The sequence below is a fragment of the Garra rufa genome, chromosome 18 (assembly GCF_049309525.1).
Source record: "Garra rufa chromosome 18, GarRuf1.0, whole genome shotgun sequence".
NCBI lineage: Eukaryota > Metazoa > Chordata > Actinopteri > Cypriniformes > Cyprinidae > Garra > Garra rufa.
The window spans coordinates 11998538-12019567 of record NC_133378.1 but is presented as its reverse complement, the minus strand read 5'-3'; the positions used below and the strand labels follow the sequence as shown (position 1 = coordinate 12019567).

The window sequence follows — 21030 nt, the reverse complement described above, 5'->3', positions numbered from 1 at the left end:
CCGTGCCGCCTCCCGCAGTCTTCACCACGGGAGTGCACGCCCCACGCCTGGCACTACCAGAGAAGTATGACGGCTCTCCAGGCAAGTGCAAGGGCTTTCTCATGCAGTGTGCCATCTATGTGAACTCGCTGCCGCCAGGCTCTGTGACGGAGGATGGCAAGGTTTCCCTCGTTTGCACCCTTCTCACCGGCAAGGCCTTGAGCTGGGCAACGGCCTTGTGGGAGGGTCAACAGATGGTTTTCCCCTCGTATCAGCACTTTCTCACCAAGTTTCGGGAGGTGTTCGATCACGCTGAGGATGGCAAGGAAGCTGAGGAGGAATTACTAAAACTTCGTCAGGGATTTTCCACCGCTGCGGATTATGCTCTCACCTTTCGCACGCTAGCAGCCCAGGCAGGCTGGGAAGGAAAACCACTGAAGGCCATGTTCCGCCGAGGGCTTCGCACGGACCTACAGGCTGAGCTCGCTTGTCGGGATGAGAGCAAGACTTTGGAGGAGTACATGGAGATGGCGATCAAACTGGACCATCTGCTCCGCTCTCGCAGGAGTCGCCAACCACGATTCCCTCTCGCCTCACCCCAGTCTTCGGTTCACACCCAGGAGGAGCCCATGCAAGTGGGATTTTCCCGCCTCTCGGATGAGGAGCGCGAAAGAAGGAGGAGAAATCGTTTATGCCTCTACTGTGGTCAATCTGGTCACTTCCGAGCACAATGTTCTGCTCGTCCCCCAAGAACCACCAACACTCGGGTAAGCCACACCTCATTGTCACCCTCTCTGTTGTTGGATGTGTGCTTGATCCTCCACGGCCGCCATATCAAGACTCAAGCCTTTATTGACTCAGGGGCGGCCGGTAACTTTATTGACCAAGACTTTGCTAATCGCCATCGCTTGTCTCTTGTTCCATGTGACCCTCCTATGGCGGTGGCAGCCCTGGATGGAAGACCACTAGGCGCTGGAAAGATCTACCACATCACTGAGGCCATCACACTGATCACCAGCTCCTTGCACACCGAAACCATCCAGCTCCACGTCACCCAATCACCTCACCACGCCATTATTCTTGGCCACCCCTGGCTCACTCTCCACGATCCACAAATTTCCTGGAGGGATCGAGACATCACCCAGTGGTCCCAATCTTGTCTCCAGCGGTGTCTCAAATCCCCACAGAGGAACCATCACGTGGTGCCAGTTCCCCAACCTGAAAGTCACCCCCCGCAGGGCCTTCCCGAGGTTTACTGGGAGTTCCAATCGGCATTCAGCAAGTCCCGGGCCACCCAGCTGCCACCTCATCGGGACACGGATTGTGCCATCGAGCTCCTACCCGGAGCCACACTCCCCAAGGGCCGTGTATACCCCGTCTCAACCCGAAACTCTAAGCATGCAGCAATACATCGACGAGGAACTCGCCAAGAGGTTCATCCGACCATCCACCTCACCCACCTCGGCGGGCTTCTTCTTTGTAAAGAAGAAGGATGGATCCTTACGTCCCTGCATCGATTACCGAGCCCTCAACAAAGTCACAACCAAGTACCGTTATCCCCTACCCTTGGTACCCTCAGCCCTGGAACAACTCCGCACTGCCCGCATCTTTACCAAGCTCGACCTGAGGTGCGCCTACAATCTCGTTCGCATCCGGGCAGGGGACGAGTGGAAGACGGCCTTCTCCACAACGACTGGCCACTACGAATATCTGGTCATGCCCTTCGGTCTGTCCAACAGTCCCTCTGTCTTTCAGGCCCTTATCAACGACGTGTTCCGAGACATGCTCAACAAGTGTGTCATAGTCTACATTGATGACATACTGATCTACTCCGACACCCTATCGGAACACATCCAACACGTACGGGCAGTGCTCCAGAGACTAGTCCAGAATCAGCTGTACGCCAAACTTCCCAAGTGTGTCTTCCACCTCTCCACCGTCTCCTTCCTCGGATACATCATCTCTGCTGAGGGAGTCACGATGGATGATAGCAAAGTTTCCGCCGTGCTACATTGGCCCCGTCCTCAAACCGTCAAAGACCTCCAACGTTTCCTGGGGTTTGCCAACTTCTATCGGAGATTCATCCGGGGTTTCAGTCAAGTGGCAGCTCCCCTAACTTCCCTCACTCGTAGTGGAGGTGGATCCCACAAGCTGGCATGGTCTCCGCTCTGCGAGAAAGCGTTCCAGGATCTGAAGACTCGGTTCACCTCGGCTCCCATCCTGAAACACCCAGACCCCCAACGTCAATTCACCGTGGAGGTGGACGCCTCCAGCACAGGCATCGGAGCTATCCTGTCCCAACGCCAGGGAACCCCAGAGAAACTGTACCCGTGTGCTTACTACTCCCGCAAACTCAATCCCACGGAACGTAACTATGATGTTGGGGACAGAGAATTGTTGGCCATGAAAGCGGCCCTGGAGGAGTGGAGACACTGGTTGGAGGGCTCGACCATACCCTTCCTCATCCTAACCGACCACAAGAACTTGGAGTACTTGAGAACCGGCAAACGTCTCAATGCTCGTCAGGCCAGATGGTCATTATTCTTCTCCAGGTTTCTCTTCACCATAACCTATCGGCCCGGGTCCAAGAATGGTAAGGCGGACGCCCTCTCCCGCCAGTACGACTTATCTCAATCAGACACCTCTCCGGCCACCATCATTCCCATCTCTCAGATCGTCTCCACCCGTGCAATGGGACATCATGGCCGAGATCACTGAGACCTTGGCCACGGATCCTGCTCCTCCGGGACTGACCTACGTCCCTGCTCCCCTACGACATCGAATACTGACACTCATCCACGAAAATCCCAGTGCCGGCCACCCCGGCGTCCAGGCGACCAGGGAACTCGTCCTCAATAAATTCTGGTGGCCTTCCATGTCTCAACAAATTCTAACCTTCGTCAAGGAGTGTGTCACTTGCAACCAAACCAAATCCCTACGACAGCGCCCTGCCGGTCTGCTCCAGCCTCTCCCCATCCCAGAGAGACCATGGTCCCACCTGGCCGTCGACTTCATGACCGACTTGCCACCTTCTCACCATAACACCGTGATTCTCACCATCATTGACCGGTTCTTTAAGTCATGCCGCCTCATCCCGCTTCCTAAACGAAGACATAGTCTCGGATCGAGGACCCCAATTCACGTCCCGTGTGTGGAGGTCCCTCTGGTCTCAGTTGAACGTAAACGTCAGCCTCACGTCAGGATACCACCCGCAATCCAATGGACAAGTGGAGAGGCTAAACCAGGAACTCTCCCGCTTCCTACGAGCCTACTGTCATCTTCACCAGGAGGACTGGAGCGAATACCTCATATGGGCAGAATACGCCCAGAATTCCCTCAGAAAACCCTCCACCCAACTTACACCATTCCAATGTGTGTTAGGCTTTCAACCTCCACTATTCCCGTGGTCCGGGGAACCTACTAACCTCCCCACAGTGGACACCTGGCTACGGAGGAGCGAGGCTACTTGGGATCTAGCGCACACCAACCTACGTCAGGCTGTTCAACGAATCACCCGCCAAGCCAATCGCCTTCGGAGAGCCGCTCCCCCATACCAAGTCGGACAGTGGGTCTGGCTCTCCACCCGAGACCTGAGACTCCGGCTTCCCTGCAAAAATCTTAGTCCAAGGTACGTGGGTCCGTTCAAAATCCTCAGACAAATCACTCCTGTGTCATTCCGTTTAGCTCTCCCATCTCATTACCGTATCTCACCCACTTTTCATGTTTCCTTGCTCAAGCCCGCTGTGGAACCGGGAGGAGAGGGGGACCAGGACGAGGCCGCTCCGGCAGAGACTCCTCCCCTAATGGACGCAGACGAGAGCATTTATCAGATCAACCTGATCTTGGACTCTCGGCGCCGAGGCGGGGTGCTCCAGTATCTCGTGGACTGGGAAGGATACGGCCCCCGAGGAGCGGTCTTGGGTCAACTCTAAGGACATGCTCGACCCCCAACTTACTACTACATTCCACCGGGAACACCCGGAGAAACCCGCTCCTCGACCCCGTGGAAGACCTCGGCGCCGAGTAGGAGCTCGCGTTGGGAGCCGCTCGCAGGGGAGGGGCTCTGTCACCAATAGCGCCTCTGTGGCCCTTTCCGACCAAACACAGCGGGAACCTTCTCCCGAATATTAGTTCCGCCCGGACTCTTTTCTCTCACGGACCCAGTACTTTTCCATCACAGCTGTGGCCCATTCTCTCATTAGTTATCGCCTTTATAAGGCGTGGACTTTCTCTTGTTCTTCGCGAAGTCTTATCGTTCCAAATGGTCATAATTCTAAGCGTTTATCTCTGTGTTGGATTATCTGTGTATGACTCTGGACTGTGTACCCCGTTGACGATTCCTGCTTCCTGCCATTGCGACCATTGCCTGTCTATTGAACTGTTTCCCGGATTACCTACGTTGTTCCTGTTTTCTGGTGATTATTCAGGCCTGTTGACGATTCTAAATAAAGCCTTGCAGATGGATCCGAATGTCTCTGACTCCATGTTACAGTATGCATGAGTTACACTTATTTTTCTTTGTATTAATATCATGCTTTAGCTCTTAGCTAAGTGTTGCTATTATGTTTTAACATGATTCTAGCATGATGCTAGCCTATTTAAAACTTGCTAACACTTTTTAATATGTTGCTAGGAGTCCGTAACACCATTAAACGTCACTTCCTGTTGTCAGCAGGTGGCGCTGTGACTATAACTGAATATGGGCATGTATATCTCTTCAGGCCAGGACTCTTATCAAACATGTGAAGTTTGGGGCTGATTGGACATTGCATGCCTGAGTTACAGTAACTTCCTTTTTCATTGCATTAAGAGCATGCTTTAGCACTTAGCTAAATGTTGCTAACATGTTATAGCATGTTTCTAGCATGTTGCCACCCTGTTTAACACTTGTTGATATTTTTTAAATGTTGCTAGGCATCCACAACAGTATTAAACATGTGGCTTCCTCTTACCAGCTGGTGGCGCTATGACTATAACTGAATACGGGCATGGGCGTGTGTTCAGGCCAGGACTCTTATCAAACATGTTAAGTTTGGGGCTGATTGGACATTGTATGCCTGAGTTAGAGTAACTTCCTGTTTCATTGTATTATTAGCATGCTTTAGCATATTAGCTAAGTGTTGCTAGCTGGCTTTACTATGTTTGTAGCATGTTGAATATTAATTTTGGGTCAGATTCGACATTATATACATGAGTTACAGCAATTTCCTTCTGCATTTGTATAAATAGCATGCTTTAGCTGTTAGCTAAGTGTTGCTAACATGTTTTAGCATGGTTGTAGCATGTTGCTAGCCTATTTAAGACTTGTTAACGCTTTTCAATATGTTTCTAGGATTCCGTAACAGTGTTAAACATGTTATTTCCTGTTGTCAGCAGGTGGCGCTATGACTATAACTGAATATGGGCACAGACGTGTGTTCAGGACCGGACTGTCATCAAACATGGGAAGTTTGAGGCAGATCGGACATCGTATGCCTGAGTTATAGCAACTTCCTTTTTCATGGCGAAACATCAAAGTTTGTCAGGCCGCCACGGACACGCCCTTTGACGAAAACTCTAAAGCTTCGCAATTTAACATCGCAAAGGCCTTATGATGACACTCAGCAAATTTGAAGATGATCGGATAAAAACTGTACGAGGTCTGAAAATGTCAAAAACTGCACAAAAATCGTACAGGAAATTCAATATAACGGACTTCCTGTTGGGTTTCGGATGTTGCACCAGGAGACTTTTTTGTAGGTATTGGTGTGTTACATATGTGTACCGAGTTTCGTACATGTACGTGAAACGTAGCTCGAGGCGCACTCCGTTGAAATTTTATAGGTGGCGCTATCGAGCCATTTTGCCACACCCACTTTTGAAAACCATATCAGATGTAAATTTTCGCCAGGTCTGATGCGTGTGCAAAGTTTCGTGAGTTTTCGGGCATGTTTAGGCCCTCAAAAAGACTTTTCATTTTGGAGAAGAAGAAGAAGAAGAAGAAGAATTAAAGCTGCAAGCAGCGATACCACCCATCCCCCCTCCTTACCCTCAGCCACTTACCACACAAACACACACATAGAGTGCAGAGCAGAGTGAGATCAGAGTTTTTGAATTTTCAAGAGTTTTTGAGTATATTAAGGCCCCCAAAAGTGCCCCAACGGTTGAAAAAAAAAAATTAAAGCTGCAAGCAGCGATGACCGGGCCCTCGCCGTCTGTGCAGTCGCCATCCCGATAGCATCAGGAAAACGGTGCACAGTTGGCACATGCATTCACAGTAACCCTTTGGACTAACCCTAACTGTCTCTCCTCCTCTCTGACTCTTTCTCTTACCACCCATCCCCACTCAGCCACTTACCACACAAACACACACATAGGGTGCAGAGCAGAGTGAGATCAGATATGTTTTTTTATTTTCTTTCATTCGTGGAGTTTTGTATAATTATGAAATGAACTGTGTTTGATCAGAATGAATAGTTATTTGTATGAAAAAAGTTTCAAAGAGTTAGGATGCTGCACTTTAAATATATAATAAATCATTGAAAACTGAAAATGGAAAATGAAATTCTAAGTACGCTATCTGCCTTAAATATCACAGGAAACAAATATTTGAATGTATTTTTTATTTTTATTTATTTGCCATGGCAACAGCATTTGATGCATCAGGGCTTTTACATTATTCTGATGAAGTTTGAAGAAAATCGAGTACAAATATATTGTTTGTTGTTTGTTCATGTTTGTTAGTTCATTAACCATTGTTAACAAAAGAGACCCTATTTTAAATAGTTACCATGTTTTATGGTCTACAAGCATTTTTAAATATTATTTTAATAATCTATAAGCATCTGTGAAATAATTATAAACAAATATATTAAAAATAAATACATATTAACTTAGTTGATTTTTTTGGCCTTTTTGTATTTGTTTCTCATTCTAATTAAGTGAACTGAGCAGTATAGTGTCATACTTATAAGATTTTTTGTTCTATGAGTGAGAGTGTATATATGTATTTAAATTATATAATTTTTCCTTAAAAGATAAAAAAAGATTTGAATGCTCTTTAAGCACCTATACAAAATAATTATGTAAAAGTACACTGACAGTACAGTACATATCAACTGATTCTATGGATTATTGTCATTCTTATACACTGACAATGAGCTAAATAGCATTAGAGGTCAAACGCTTCCTTATCTTATGAGGACCTCTAGTGTTCATACCTGGTATTAGAGCTTTAATCTGCCAAATTTATATGACACTTTTAATGTTTTTGGGGCCTCTGAGCATGATAACATTTTGAAACTACACGTATTTCCTAAGAATTTCTTGTTCTTTATATGTAAAAAGTTTTGATGAGTTAGAATAATGCAATTTAAAGATATATGAAAATAACTCTTCATCTTTTTTATTGTTACTTTCATATATCACCACATCAACATCGTTCAAGATGTCCCAAAGCCGTTCACAATTTAACATCTTCAGTATCTTGGCATCATGTTGACAAAGTTTGGTGTGAACTGTCTGATTCTGCTATGAGTGATATGAATTTATTCACAGCTATATTTAAAAACACAGGAAACAAATGTTCAGGGCTTAAAAACGGAAAAAAAATCCATTCGGTTCACTCCGAGTAGAATCGATATTATAACGTTTCTGTTCTTGCGTTCCTCATTAAACAATACGTTCCGAGAACGGTTTTCTAGAAAAAATACCGGTTAATAACGTTATTTTATTGCACAGCACGATAGATAGATAGATAGATAGATAGATAGATAGATAGATAGATAGATAGATAGATAGATAGTGTGTGCCTTTTAATAACATGTTTGGCATTATGTTTACAAATGATTAAACCAAATTCCGTGTTCGTGTCATTTGAACTTCTTGTCTTTAAAACCGAAAGTAAACGAGTTCACAACCAGGGTTTGAAAATTAGCGCGGTCCGAAGTAAGGTGTTAAAAAAATTGTGCTATATTAACCCTCAAATGCACTACATATAGCCTAGCGTCAGAAGATTTTTTTAATGAAAGTACAATGTTGCCAGATATTGCTACGAAAAACAAGCAATTACAAAAACAGAGAAAAAGATATCCGAAATAAGTTCAAAGCTTGTGTTTTTTAAACAAGATTAATATATCAGTAACACTAACGTTCAACTTTCCACTTTATAAACGTCCCAAAGTGTCACACTAAATTGGAAAAATACACGTATAATAGGTGGATCTGGCAACAAACGGAGGCTGCACACGCGCTCTCACTCAACGCGCTCTCAAGCCCCGTTCACTGCGCTAGCTTCTCGCATCAACATGAATTGCAAACACTCATGCGATATGAGGTGGTTTAAACGGCTTTATAATCATTCAGAGAGCTTGGCATTTTATTTTTGAATATACAAAAATGACCAAGGGCCGGACCTCGGTGACCTCATAGCTGGCTATGGGCGTGCCTGGAAACGCGTTACAAATGAGCAAATCATTTTTTTAAAAACAATTTTCTTGTTTGATAATACTATAGCGAAATAAGCCCTTTCAAGACCATCCGCTTCACATTCTGACCACACGGCTTAATCTGCGATAAAAACCTGTTGACTTAATTATTCCTTACCTAATATGCATAGCCTATTATAGGCTATTTTCACTCAAACAAAAGAGAACTAAAAACAATAGACAATTTTAACTACAAGTTTTAATTAGGCTACAATAACTTAAACCTAAACATACCTTTGCACATGAAACAGCCAGGTGCTTGGTAACCTTAAGCTCGTCGCATCAAAGGGCTCTGCTTATGACGTCTGCTTTGCAGGCATTTCACGGTGTATGCGTCACCGTCGCATTTGCACACACAATTTGAATTCATGTTTTTGGTCTGCCAAATTGATATAATAAAGAGAACGATAAAAATACCGTTATTAACCGGTTAATTTGGAATTTCTGTTTCTGTTTCTGTTCAGAACGATTAAAATTGATTTTGTTTTCGTTTTTGTTCCTGTTTAATGTCATTTGTTTTCGTTTTTCGTTTTCGTTCCTTAAACCGGTTCAGAGCCCTGCAAATGTTAAAGTTTGACACGTTGCCATGTCAACAGCGTTTGATGTATCAAGGACCCCTTCACAGATTCTCATCGGCCGTGTTTTGGTATTATTCTGATGAAGTTTGAAGCAAATTGAGTAAAATTAAGAGGTTGATTTAAAAGCGTTTTGCAAGCAACACACTTCCTGCTGCCAGTTGGTGGCGCTATAACTTTGACTCATAATAGTCACATCTCTGTGATCGGTATCATACGACGAACAAACTGCTAAAGTTTGGTCAAAATCAGATAAAGTGTGTCAAAATTATTAGACATTTCCTGTTTCTCATTTCTCGCCATAATTTGTCGCCCTGCCACGGCCAAACCGTTCGAGATACCAAAAATCCCCTGGCAATTTTGCATTCCCAATATCTGTAGATCATGCTGACCGAGTTTGGTGGCCATCGGTGGAAAGGTCTAGGAGGAGTATTACAAATTCCACAGCTTGATTTTTCCAAAAATCCATATTTAAATAAAAATAGCTGACTTCCTGTTGGTCGTAGCTAATGGGTGTAAATTAGAAAGTTGTCCGGCTTGATGAGTCCAATATATGTACCGAGTTTGGTGACTGTAGGACAAAGTAACCCCCCAACTTTTGTCAAAAGGTGGCGCTATGGAGCGCCTGCTCCACGCCCATTTATGGGCTTTTATCAGTGTTTAACTGTCATTAATACAGATGTGTGTGTTGAGTTTCATGAAATTCTAAGCATTTTAAGTGGCTCAAAAACACAAAAAACTAAAGTTAAAGTTTGACACGTTGCCATGGCAACATGATAAAAGTTATGGATAACGCCCTTCACAGATTCTTATCGGTCGTGTTTTGACATTATTGTGATGAAGTTTGAAGCAAATTGAGTAAAATTAAGAGGCTGAGTTTAAAGCGTTTCAAAAACGTCACGCTTTCTGCTGCCAGTTGGTGGCACTATAACTTTGACTCATAATAGTCACATCTCTGTGATCGGCATCCGACGACGAACAAACTGCTGAAGTTTGGTCAAAATCAGACAAAGTATGTCAAAGTTATTAGGCACTTCCTGTTTCTCATTTCTCGCCATAAATTTGTCGCCCCGTCACGGTCAAACCGTTCGAGATATCAAAAATCCCCTGGCAATTTTGCATCCCCAATGTCTTGAGATCATGCTGACCGAGTTTGGTGGCCATCGGTGGAAAGGCCTAGTAGGAGTATTTCAAATTCCATTGCATGCACTTTTTAGACATCCCTGAATAGCCGACTTCCTGTTTGTTGAAGCACGGACTATGATTGTGAAATCTATTCGGCCCGATGAGGTCTATATGTGTATGAATTTTGGTGACTGTAGGTCAACCGTTGTGTGCTCCAGAGCCCTTCAAAAGTCGCAATTTTTAACGCTGTGCCATGCCCCCCCCCCAGGTGACCCCCTATGTCAAAGTCTGTCCGGCCCTGATGGCCACAGGTTCCAATGTGTGTGCAAAGTTTCAAGAGTTTTCGTGTATGTTAAGGTCCCCGAAATCCCCCAAAACATTGAAAAAAATAATAATAATAGTAATTAAAGCTGCGAGCAGCGATGAACGGGCCCTCGCACCTGGGCTCACCGCCGACCGGTGGCTTCAGGAAAACAACAAACGGTGGGCAGTATGCTTTTAATACAGTAAATATAGAAAAAATATGTCATAAGTCATTTAAATGTGCCAAACTTGCCGCTGCCAGCTGGTGGCGCTATGCCTATAACTGATTATTGGCATGTAGATGTGTTCAGGCCAGCACTATTATCAAACATATGAAGTTTAGTGCAGATTGACCTTGGTATGTTTGAGTTAGTGAAATATATGAGATATCCTGCTGCGAACAGGTGGCGCTATGATAATATCTGAATATTGGTCTTTAGGTGTCTTCAGGCCAGGACTCTTACCAAACCTGTGAATTTTGTGGCAGATCAGACATTTTCAGGCTAAGTTATAACAACTTCTATGTCTATGCAGAAACATCAAACTTTGTCAGGCCACCACGGACATGCCCTTTAATGAAAACTCAAGATCTTCACAATTTAACATCTCTAAGGCCTCAAGATCAGACTGACCAAATATAATGTTGATTTAATTAAATGCAATCAATGCAAGGACTTCAGATAAATGCCAACTGTGAACCAGTATGCTACATTTTCCCTATTTTCTGATGATGATGATAAAAACATGATTCATGATGATAACAAAATGTTATTATTGCTTCCTTTACGTCCACCACTTCTGCTTAAATGTCATTGTTACCTATCTGTACAATTTTTGTGTGGATATTGCTTTGCTGGTGACTCCTGTTATAAGACATCACTCTTAAATGCTACATAACTAAGAATCAATAAGGAAGACGGTTCCCAGTTGGCACATGCATTCACAGTAACCATCTGCTAGTTTGGATTTTAAGTTTACAGAATTGAAAGGGTTAGACTTTAAAATCAACACACAGACACATACACACAAAATATAAAATGTTGCCATCCAGTTTCATTTGTTAAAATTAACTATATTAGTTAACATGACCAATAAATAAATAGCATTTATTAATGTTAATTAATATTAAGCTAAAAAAAGTATTCATATATAGTTTATGTACTGTGAATTAAAAATCAAGTTGAGTATTTTAATGGGGCGATATATATATAACTGATCTTAAAATGATGGTTTTCAGATGTTTTGAAGAGATAACAGCAATGTTTGTTTTGTTGTCAAAGTTTGTCTTGAATTTTTTAATTATTATAATTTTATATTCAATAAATAACACTATGTAAATATTGTCTATCAATGAAGATAAATTGCTCATGCTAAAAAGTTGTATTTTTCTTAATCTTTTGCTATGTGACTGAATAGGACAAGTTCATGGTACAGTTAAGTAAAAAATAAATAAAAAACAACAACTGCAAAATACAAACAATGAAAGACTTAGTGACCCTTTATATTTTCTCAAAATATCAGACTCTCAAAGATCAGACATATTTATGTAATTACACTACATACAGTATGTGCATTTTTTGTTCAAAGATGGTCTGTAGGATGGCTCTCTACTCTGTCACCCTCTCTGCCTCTCACCCCTCCCCCCTGCAATAATGAGCTTCTCTGTGCCTGACTGAACGCACACACATACAGTAGAGACATTCACCCAGAGTGACAGCAGGTTTCTGAGTTATTTTTTTAATTTTCTTTAATTCATTGAAGCTTGTATAAAATTTATTTCCAGCACTTGCTCAGAATGATTAGATCTCTGTGTGAAAAAAGTTTTAAAGAGTTTGGATGCTGCACTTTAAAGATATAAAAAATTAGGGTTATGTTTTTTACTACATCTTTAAAAAATCACCACGTCAACACCGTTCGAGATATCCAAAATCCGCTCGCAATTTAACATCTTCTGAATCTTCTCTTCATGTTAAAAAAGTTTGGTGTGAACAGCTGGTTGTTCTTAGGAGGAGTGTGAATTTGTTTTCAACCTGATTTTTCAAAAAATCCACATTCAAATCAAAATAGCCGGCTTTCTGTTGGTCTTAGCTAATGAGTTTGATTTAGAAAGTTGTCCAGATTGATGAGAACAATATAAGTACAGAGTTTGGTGACTGTTGGAAAAACTAACCCCCCAACTTTTGTCAAAAGATGGCGCTATAGAGTGCCTGCTCCACGCCCATTTATGACCTTTTGCCAGTGTCTAACTATCATTAATATTGATGTGTGTGTTGAGTTTCATGAAATTCTAAGCATGTTATCTGCCTTGAAAAGACAGGAATCTAATTTTAAAGTTTGACACGTTGCCATGGCAACAGCATTTGATTTATCATCGACTCCTTTACATATTCTTTATCGGCCATGTTTTGACATGATTTTGATGAAGTTTAAAGAAAATCGAGTAAAATTAAGAGGCTGATTTCAAAGCATTTTGAAAATGACACGTTTCCTTTTGCCAGTTGGTGGCGCTATAACTTTGACTCATAATAGTCACATTTATGGAATCGGCATCATACAACGAACAAACTGGTGAAGTATCATCAGAATCAGGCAATGTGTGCAACAGTTATTAGACACTTCCTGTTTCTCATTTCTCGCCAAAACTTTGTCGCCTTGCCACGGCCAAACCGTTCGAGATATCAAAAATCCCCTCGCAATTTAGCGTCCTCAATGTCTTGAGATCATGCTGACCAAGTTTGGTGACAATCCTATAGAAATCCTGGGAGGAGTACGTTAAATTCCAGAGCATGCGCTTTTTAAACAGCCCTAAATATCTCACTTCCTGTTGCGTGGAGCCCATGACATAGTGTACAAAAGTTGTTCAGCTCGATGAGTTCTATATGTGTACCGAGTTTCATATCAATACGTGCAAGTATGTGTGCGCAGTACATCAAGTTTTCAAACTGTGTTCCAGGGGGCGCTGTAGAGGCCCTGAACCACGCCCGGGTCCCAGCCTCTGTGGCGTCCGGACGACGGCAGATTCCAACGTGTGTTGCCCTTTTGGGCTCGGGCCCTAATAATAAACGGAGCAATTCCAATAGGGTCCTCGCACTGTAGTGCTCGGGCCCTAAATATATGCAAGGCTGTCTTAGAATTTGGACAAAAAATTGAGCTGTGGTAGAGCTGAGTGAAATGTGGAGGCTGGGTTTGAGTCTGTCCCTTGTGTCACCTTCTTATGGTTCTGCCTTTCGTTCAGAAATCTTTCTTCAGATATTATTTCGATAACCTTTGATCTCCTTGCCCATTCATTTCAAACCCATTTTATTTTTTGATTGTTCTGCTGTAATGAGAATGAGGGCAGGAACTTCCTTTAAAATGTTGCCTGGCAGCTCACTGGTTTTTGTAAGGAATTGGTAAACAATACGCCAGAACATTGCAGGACACCATGTACAATTTTAAATTATAGCATACATTTTAAAACATATCTTTCTCTCTCTCTTCTTCTCTACATAAGAGCATCACTGCATTCTTGTTGTAATGCCACAGGCCATCTATACCTGACGAAGCAAAACACAGCTGTGCATCAAATAATTCCCTATGAGTATGAAGTGTATCCCAGCTACAAAATGAATGAAGCACTTTACAAATTGCTGCCTGAGGTATGTGTCATATACAGCCAAAATGATCACCTGCTTTCTAAATATGAAATCTGCAATACAATACCATCACCTGTTGCATATAGACAACAGGTTGTTCTCAGTATCATGTACACTGTTCAACATGTTTATGGACTCCTTGCTTTGGTTTGAAGGCTTTTCCCTGGAGTGAGCATCATCTGGATCGGTGTGCTGTGGTGGGCAGTGGAGGGATTCTGAAAAACAGTAATTGTGGAAGAGAGATTGACAGTGCTGATTATGTGATCAGGTTGAACTACAGAACCTTACTTAATACTTACACATGTTATGTCACTATTATAGAAATATCAGAACCACACACCTTTGTTAAGTTTTATTCAGCGTAACATAGTGAACATCTTTATTTGAACAAGTATCTTAATTGATGAACCTTTTTCTGATTGTTGCAGGTGTAACATGGCTCCCATTAATAACAGTGATGTTGGGCTGAAGACTGATCTGATCACAATCAATCCCAGTCAGATCTTGAGAGGGTGAGAAACCATTAACAATATAATATACACAACTTATATATGTTTGATAAAATTCTTTGTGTTAATTTTCTGATAGTAAGTATAAAACCTAGTGTGCTGCTTAAATAGGCAAATTGTTAAAGGCATAATTTACAAAAAAAAAAAAAAAGACTGTACCCCTCATGTCTTCAATAACATGTATGGGGCAGCCGTGGCCTAATGGTTAGAGAGTCGGACTTGTAACCGGTTCGGGTTCGAGTCTCAGGTCTGGCAGGGATTGTAGGTCGGGGGAGTGAATGTACAGCACTCTCTCCACCCTCAATACCACAACTGAGGTGAGACGTGAGAGACATGGCAGTCTCTCACGTCTGGTAGAAAGTGTTTCAGAGACTAGCATTACATGGCGACAAGGAGCTCCCAGCACCGGGCCCTGAGACAGGAACCAAGGATTTCTCCACATGTCTATGGCACAAAACCATCTCGGAATGACCTTGATCATGCTAAGCGGGTTTCCTCTCGGGGAGAACCCCTTGGTTTTGACCACCACTGCAAGGGTCTCATGTACAGCAGGCCAAATGGTATCTCATTGGGCGCAGCTGCCATCAGTCACAACATTATTCAAAACTGCTTGACAATGAGTGTCTTGCTTTCTCTGACTCTCCTGACTGATGTGAATATTGTTTTGATATGAGCAGGAGACAGACGTGTCATGGTTGAATCCCACACCACGCCTAGATAGGTGGTTCTCTGAGATGGAGATAGCACACTCTTTTTGGCTTTCAGCCATAACCCAGCTCTTTCATGTGAACAGCATCTCGATTTGTGCCGTCATCAGCTCTGATTGAGCTAAAATCAACCAATCATTGATATAATTGAGTATGCGCATGCCCGGAAGCCTCAGCTTTCGAGAGAGCGGCATCCATACACTTGGTGAAAGTGCGGGGTGAGAGAGCCAGACCGAAAGGAAGACCTGGTATTGGTATGCTTTGTCCCCGAAAGTGTATCTCAGGAACTTCCTGTACTGAGGGAGGATGGAGATGTGAAAATATGTGCCCTTTAATCTATTGTTACAAACCAGTCCTCAGACTTGATCTACCGGCTGTAGAACCCAGACCTCGATGGCCTCCTTCATCAAGAGAGTGTTTACTTCTTGTTCTAACAACAAAGCCTGTTCGTGACCCACCATCCCAGCCAGCAATGACATGTGGGGCCCAGATGAGGGCTTCATGGGCGGCAAATGTGGGCCCCATTATGGGCTTGCACCCGGGATTTACATTGGGGCCAGCTGTGGAAGCCCAGACTTACTAAGTGGGACCTGTAAGGGTACTGCATGGGTCTTAATTGGGCAATTCATGTCAAACCCATTTGGGCCCCACCTGCCCAAAGAGTGGAATTGCACCCGGGATCCACATGGGGGCCAGCCGTGGATGCCCAGATGGGTTTTAAGTGGGATCTGTAAGGGTCTTAACCGGGCAATACATGTCAGACCCATTTGGGGCCCACCAGTCTGTAGGGGTTTAAAGTGGGCTTGCACCCGGGATCCACATGGGGGCCAGCCGTGGATGCCCAGATGGGTTTTAAGTGGGATTTGTAAGGGTCTTGTGTGGGTCTTAACCGGGCAATACATGTCAGACCCCTTTGGGGCCCACCAGTCTGTAGGGGTTTAAAGTGGGCTTGCACCCGGGATCCACATGGGGGCCAGCCGTGGATGCCCAGGTGGGTTTTAAGTGGGATCTGTAAGGGTCTTATGTGGGTCTTAACCGGGCAATACATGTCAGACCCATTTGGGGCCCACCAGTCTGTAGGGGTTTAAAGTGGGCTTGCACCCGGAATCCACATGGGGGCTAGCCGTGGATGCCCAGATGGGTTTTAAGTGGGATCTGTAAGGGTCTTATGTGGGTCTTAACCGGGCAATACATGTCAGACCCATTTGGGGCCCACCAGTCTGTAGGGGTTTAAAGTGGGCTTGCACCCGGAATCCACATGGGGGCTAGCCGTGGATGCCCAGATGGGTTTTAAGTGGGATCTGTAAGGGTCTTATGTGGGTCTTAACCGGGCAATACATGTCAGACCCATTTGGGGCCCACCAGTCTGTAGGGGTTATAAAGTGGGCTTGCACCTGGGATCCACATGGGGGCACGCCGTGGATTCCCAGGTGGGTTTTAAGTGGGATCTGTAAGGGTCTTATGTGGGTCTTAATCGGGCAATTCATGACAGACCCATTTGGGCCCCACCTGCCCTAAGGGGTTTAAAGTGGGTTTGCACCCGGGATCCACATGGGGGCCAGCCAACGCCCAGGAGGTCCAGGCCGCCCCAGACGCCCCCCCGGGATGTGCCGGAATCCGCGCCCTAGTCACACACCCGGACGCCCCGGCAGCACCCCCCCCTCCCCCCTCAAATATTTACAATAAAAAAAACTTCAATAAAGTGTCAAAGCATGCTCAAGGTGGAAAATTAACATTTTTATTTAAAAGACAAAAAACAGTCTGCAATACAAAGTCAGTGCAAATGCCATATAAAATTTACATTTTACATTTCAGCTATTTTTTAAGAAATACAGCACAATTAAATTAAAAGAACATGGGACAGTTTCATTAAAACGTTTAATTAAATATATGTTTACCTTAAAACTATTAGAAAATATTTCCTGATAATTCACTCACCCCCATGTAATCCAAGATGTTCATATCTTTCTTTCTTTAAAGGTGCAGTGTGTAGATTTTTTGCAGCATCTAGCAGTAAGGCTATGAATTGCAACCAACGGTTTAGTCCACCGCTCACCCCTCCCTTCACAGAAGCTACGGCAGCCGACACGGGATTAAGCTGTCATCGTTTTAGACAGCAAAGAATAATGAAGTTTCTTTTATAAATCAGGGAATTCGATTTACTTGATAATTAAATAAAACGATGTTATTGTGAATATTACTGTTACTTGTTCATCATTGTGTCAGTGTTTTTTCGCTTGAACAACAGTGATGAAACGCGATCTGTAGAGCAGTTTGTCCGTTCAGGACTACTGTAGAAACATAATGTCGGCTTTCATGTGAGGGGACCCGCGGTGTATGTAGATATAAACTGATAATTCTAAGTTAATAAAAACATAATGGCTCATTACGTAAGGTCTTTATACACCCCTGAAAACATAGTTATCTATATTATATTGCATTTCTGTCTAGAGATAATCTTAAATATTACACATTGCACCTTTAAGTCGAAAAGAAAGTCAAGTTTTTGAGGAGTAGATTTCAGGATTTTTCTCCATATAGTGGACTTCAGTGGGATTAAGGTCAAGGATAAAGGTTTCAAAATTTCAATACAGCTTTCAAAGGGCTTTACAAGTTCCCAGTGACCCTTATTCCTTGGGTGGGATGATGTAGAGCCCTTTGAAGCTGCATTGACAATTAAATTTGGACCTTCAACCCCTTGGCTCCCATTTAAATATGGAGAAAAATCCTGGAATGTTTTCCTCAAAAACCTTTTTGACAGAAAAAGAGACAGACACAAGCATCTTGAATGACACAGGGGTGAGTAAATTATCAGCAGGAAATATTTGTGCCAGAATTGAACTAGTCCTTTAAAACTGAATAAATACAAAACCAATACATCTGCAAAATTGTCAAGATTAACAATTTTATTAGTTTCAGATGTAAATTTAGATTATTGAATTTTTCATTACCAGTTATTCAGAGCTCCGAGGTGAAATTTAACTGAAAATGCATTTCTATTTCATCCACATCATTTTATTTTAATCCACAATATTCTACTGACTCCCATGGGCTCCATATACAGTGGTGTCCAAAATTATTAGAACACTAGTATTTTTACCAGCTAAAAATGATTTAAATTCAGTCATGTCTATCTTTTGCTGTAGTGTTTCAATGGGTAATTTATTTTATATTTCTAAACATTAATTTTGCCATTAAATGTAATAATCCAGTAAGATTTTAGTTTGACAACAGCCAGTGCTCCAAACAGAGATCTGATCTTATCATCGTCCACTCTGCACAGAATGGCATGAAGAAACAGAACTGAGACAGATTAAATCTAGAAGAACTGTGGCAACGTCTCCAAGATGCTTCAAGAGACCCACCTGCAAACCTGAAAAACTATCCGCAAGTGCACCAAGTGTTCAAAAGCTGCTTTAAACACAAGATGATGGTCACACCAAATGTTGATTTAATTTAGTTAAAAGAAGTTAATTGATAAAGAAAACATTTATGACATTTTTATCAACATTCTCATTTTACAGAATTTGTACACAAGTGCTTAAAACTTTTAACAGTACTGCTTTGCTGGTAGGTTTCTTTAAGCATCTTGGAGATGTTGCCACAGTTCTTCTGGATTTAAATGATGAGATTAGACCTCTGTGCGAAGCACTGTTTGTTTTCATACTTATTGTGTCACTGATTATTATAATTAATGGCAAAAAGATCGCTTGGAAATGTAAACTGATATTTCATACTGACACACTATAGCAAATGAAATAAATAAGTTTAAACCATTAGTTAAGGTAGTTTAAATACTATTGTTCTAATAATTTTGGGCACCACTGTAGCTCTGATAATTAATGTAGTGTGAGAATAAGTAAAACAAAACATACAACAAAAGGTCCATGACTCTGCACCAGAAGTGACAGACACACCAGATAAAGAGCAGTCCTCCCCAAATGGACAGGAATCAGCTGAATCAGCTGGGGGTAAAAAACAAAACAAAAACAAATTTAAAACAAAAACTGAAGAAAAATACTACGAACTTTCCTTTAAAAATAAATTAATGTTAGTGAGTCTTAATGTAAAATGAATACTTACTTCCTCTGAAGATTAGAAGATTTTCATTCCCAAAACTTCTGGATCATAAGGAGAAACACACACAAGCAATCAATTAAATTAAAATTAATTTGTTTGATAAGACATTATCTACTTACTGACAGACATGGGCTTGCGAAAATGTACTCACCGGCTCCATACAAATCTGCACAGCTGATCCAAAATCCTGGTTTACATCTAGTATTCTTCTCCATGGAGTCCAATGATCATGCTTTCACTCAGGTCCTCTCTCTGTCAGATGAGTTCACATAACAGTGTTCTTAGGTTACTCATTTTGAAGTTCTGTCACATTTTGTGAGTTTGATCTTAAAACTAGCATGGTTGCACGATATGACCATATTATTTCACAATAGTAATACATCACAGTATAGTTATTTATAATATTGTATTGCATTCAACATACGATCAAAGTAGTTACAAACAATAGGACTAATACAAAGGCAAGTTAAGTACATTTAATGATTTTCTCTTTAGAATTTTGTTGTTTGATTATAATTAAGACCGACTGGTAACGTTAAGCTTAATTATACTGTAACTTTAAGAAGAAAATGCACAGATCCAGTAACTGACACCTAACCTGGTTTGTTAATCTTGAATCAAAACATTAGTGACTGTATTTAGGTCAATTACATCTTAAGTAAACTGTCTGTATTTGACTATTCAAGTGAGCTGCAGATTTCTTTCACTACATATGTTCGGCAAGACATAAATATAAAGTTACCGCCTAGCCGCAGCTAACAGTATTAGTTAATACTAACAAAACACTGTAACACACACTGGGAGGATACTAAGATATGTAATCGCGATTAGTATATCACTTCAGTACCTTAATGTAACTAGTGTAACAGTCTATAGAACTTTATATAATAGTAAAAGGTACCTACCTTTTGCAGTTTGCATGATCTTTAGCTGCTGGTAAAAGTCCATATTCGCGTTTGTTTGTTCTCAATCTTTATCCCACAACCAAAACTCGCTCAAAATATGAATTAAACAGTCAGACGTAAAATAATCCACGTGAAAGTCGTTGCTAGAGGAACGACCGAAACAGACTGCAACAGAAGCCGATCAGCATATTCAAATTTAACCGGGAAACGGCTCCCTACTAGTCATTGGCCAGAATAATCAAAGGCAGCGATAATCAAACGCTCATTGGCTGTCGCCAGTACCGTCATAGATTGCAATTTGCCGTGTTTCACTTTCAGCCAGTAATGCATGATTTAAATAAGAAAGCGCGTCAACTGAGCTATAGTGAATTCGCTATAGCCTTTTCAGCATTTAACAACTTGAATTATTCACTGCTTCCCACACTAAATTATCATCCTACTGTATATTCCACCAGAGAGGACTGCAAACGTATTGTCATTTGGACTACTGTGGTATTGCTTTTTGACACGACTAATGCAAATAAATTATACACTCACTCTTTATTGGTTAATTTTTTCTTTGTACAAAAAAAAAAAAAATTAAATGCATTTTTATTGCATGGTTACATGATTTGTGGATTTTAAGACTGATTTTCTATTTTATACATATTCTACTTTTTTAGAATTACAGAGTTTTAATGTAAAATACATCTAAATAAAAACTAATAAGATTTACTTTCAAATTACACCGTGTTCCAAATTATTATG

The 21030-nt window shown here is 42.1% G+C and overlaps 1 protein-coding gene across 1 annotated transcript in view; it reads left to right on the top strand.

Annotated features, from left to right (window-relative positions):
- LOC141291198 (alpha-2,8-sialyltransferase 8F-like) overlaps positions 1-21030 on the top strand; it is a 122590-nt gene that overhangs the window by 65767 nt on the left and 35793 nt on the right. Inside the window, exons 4-6 of the mRNA XM_073823370.1 lie at positions 13941-14085; positions 14238-14350; positions 14511-14594. Coding sequence (XP_073679471.1) covers positions 13941-14085; positions 14238-14350; positions 14511-14594 — 342 coding nt within the window. The remainder of the gene's footprint in view (positions 1-13940; positions 14086-14237; positions 14351-14510; positions 14595-21030) is intronic.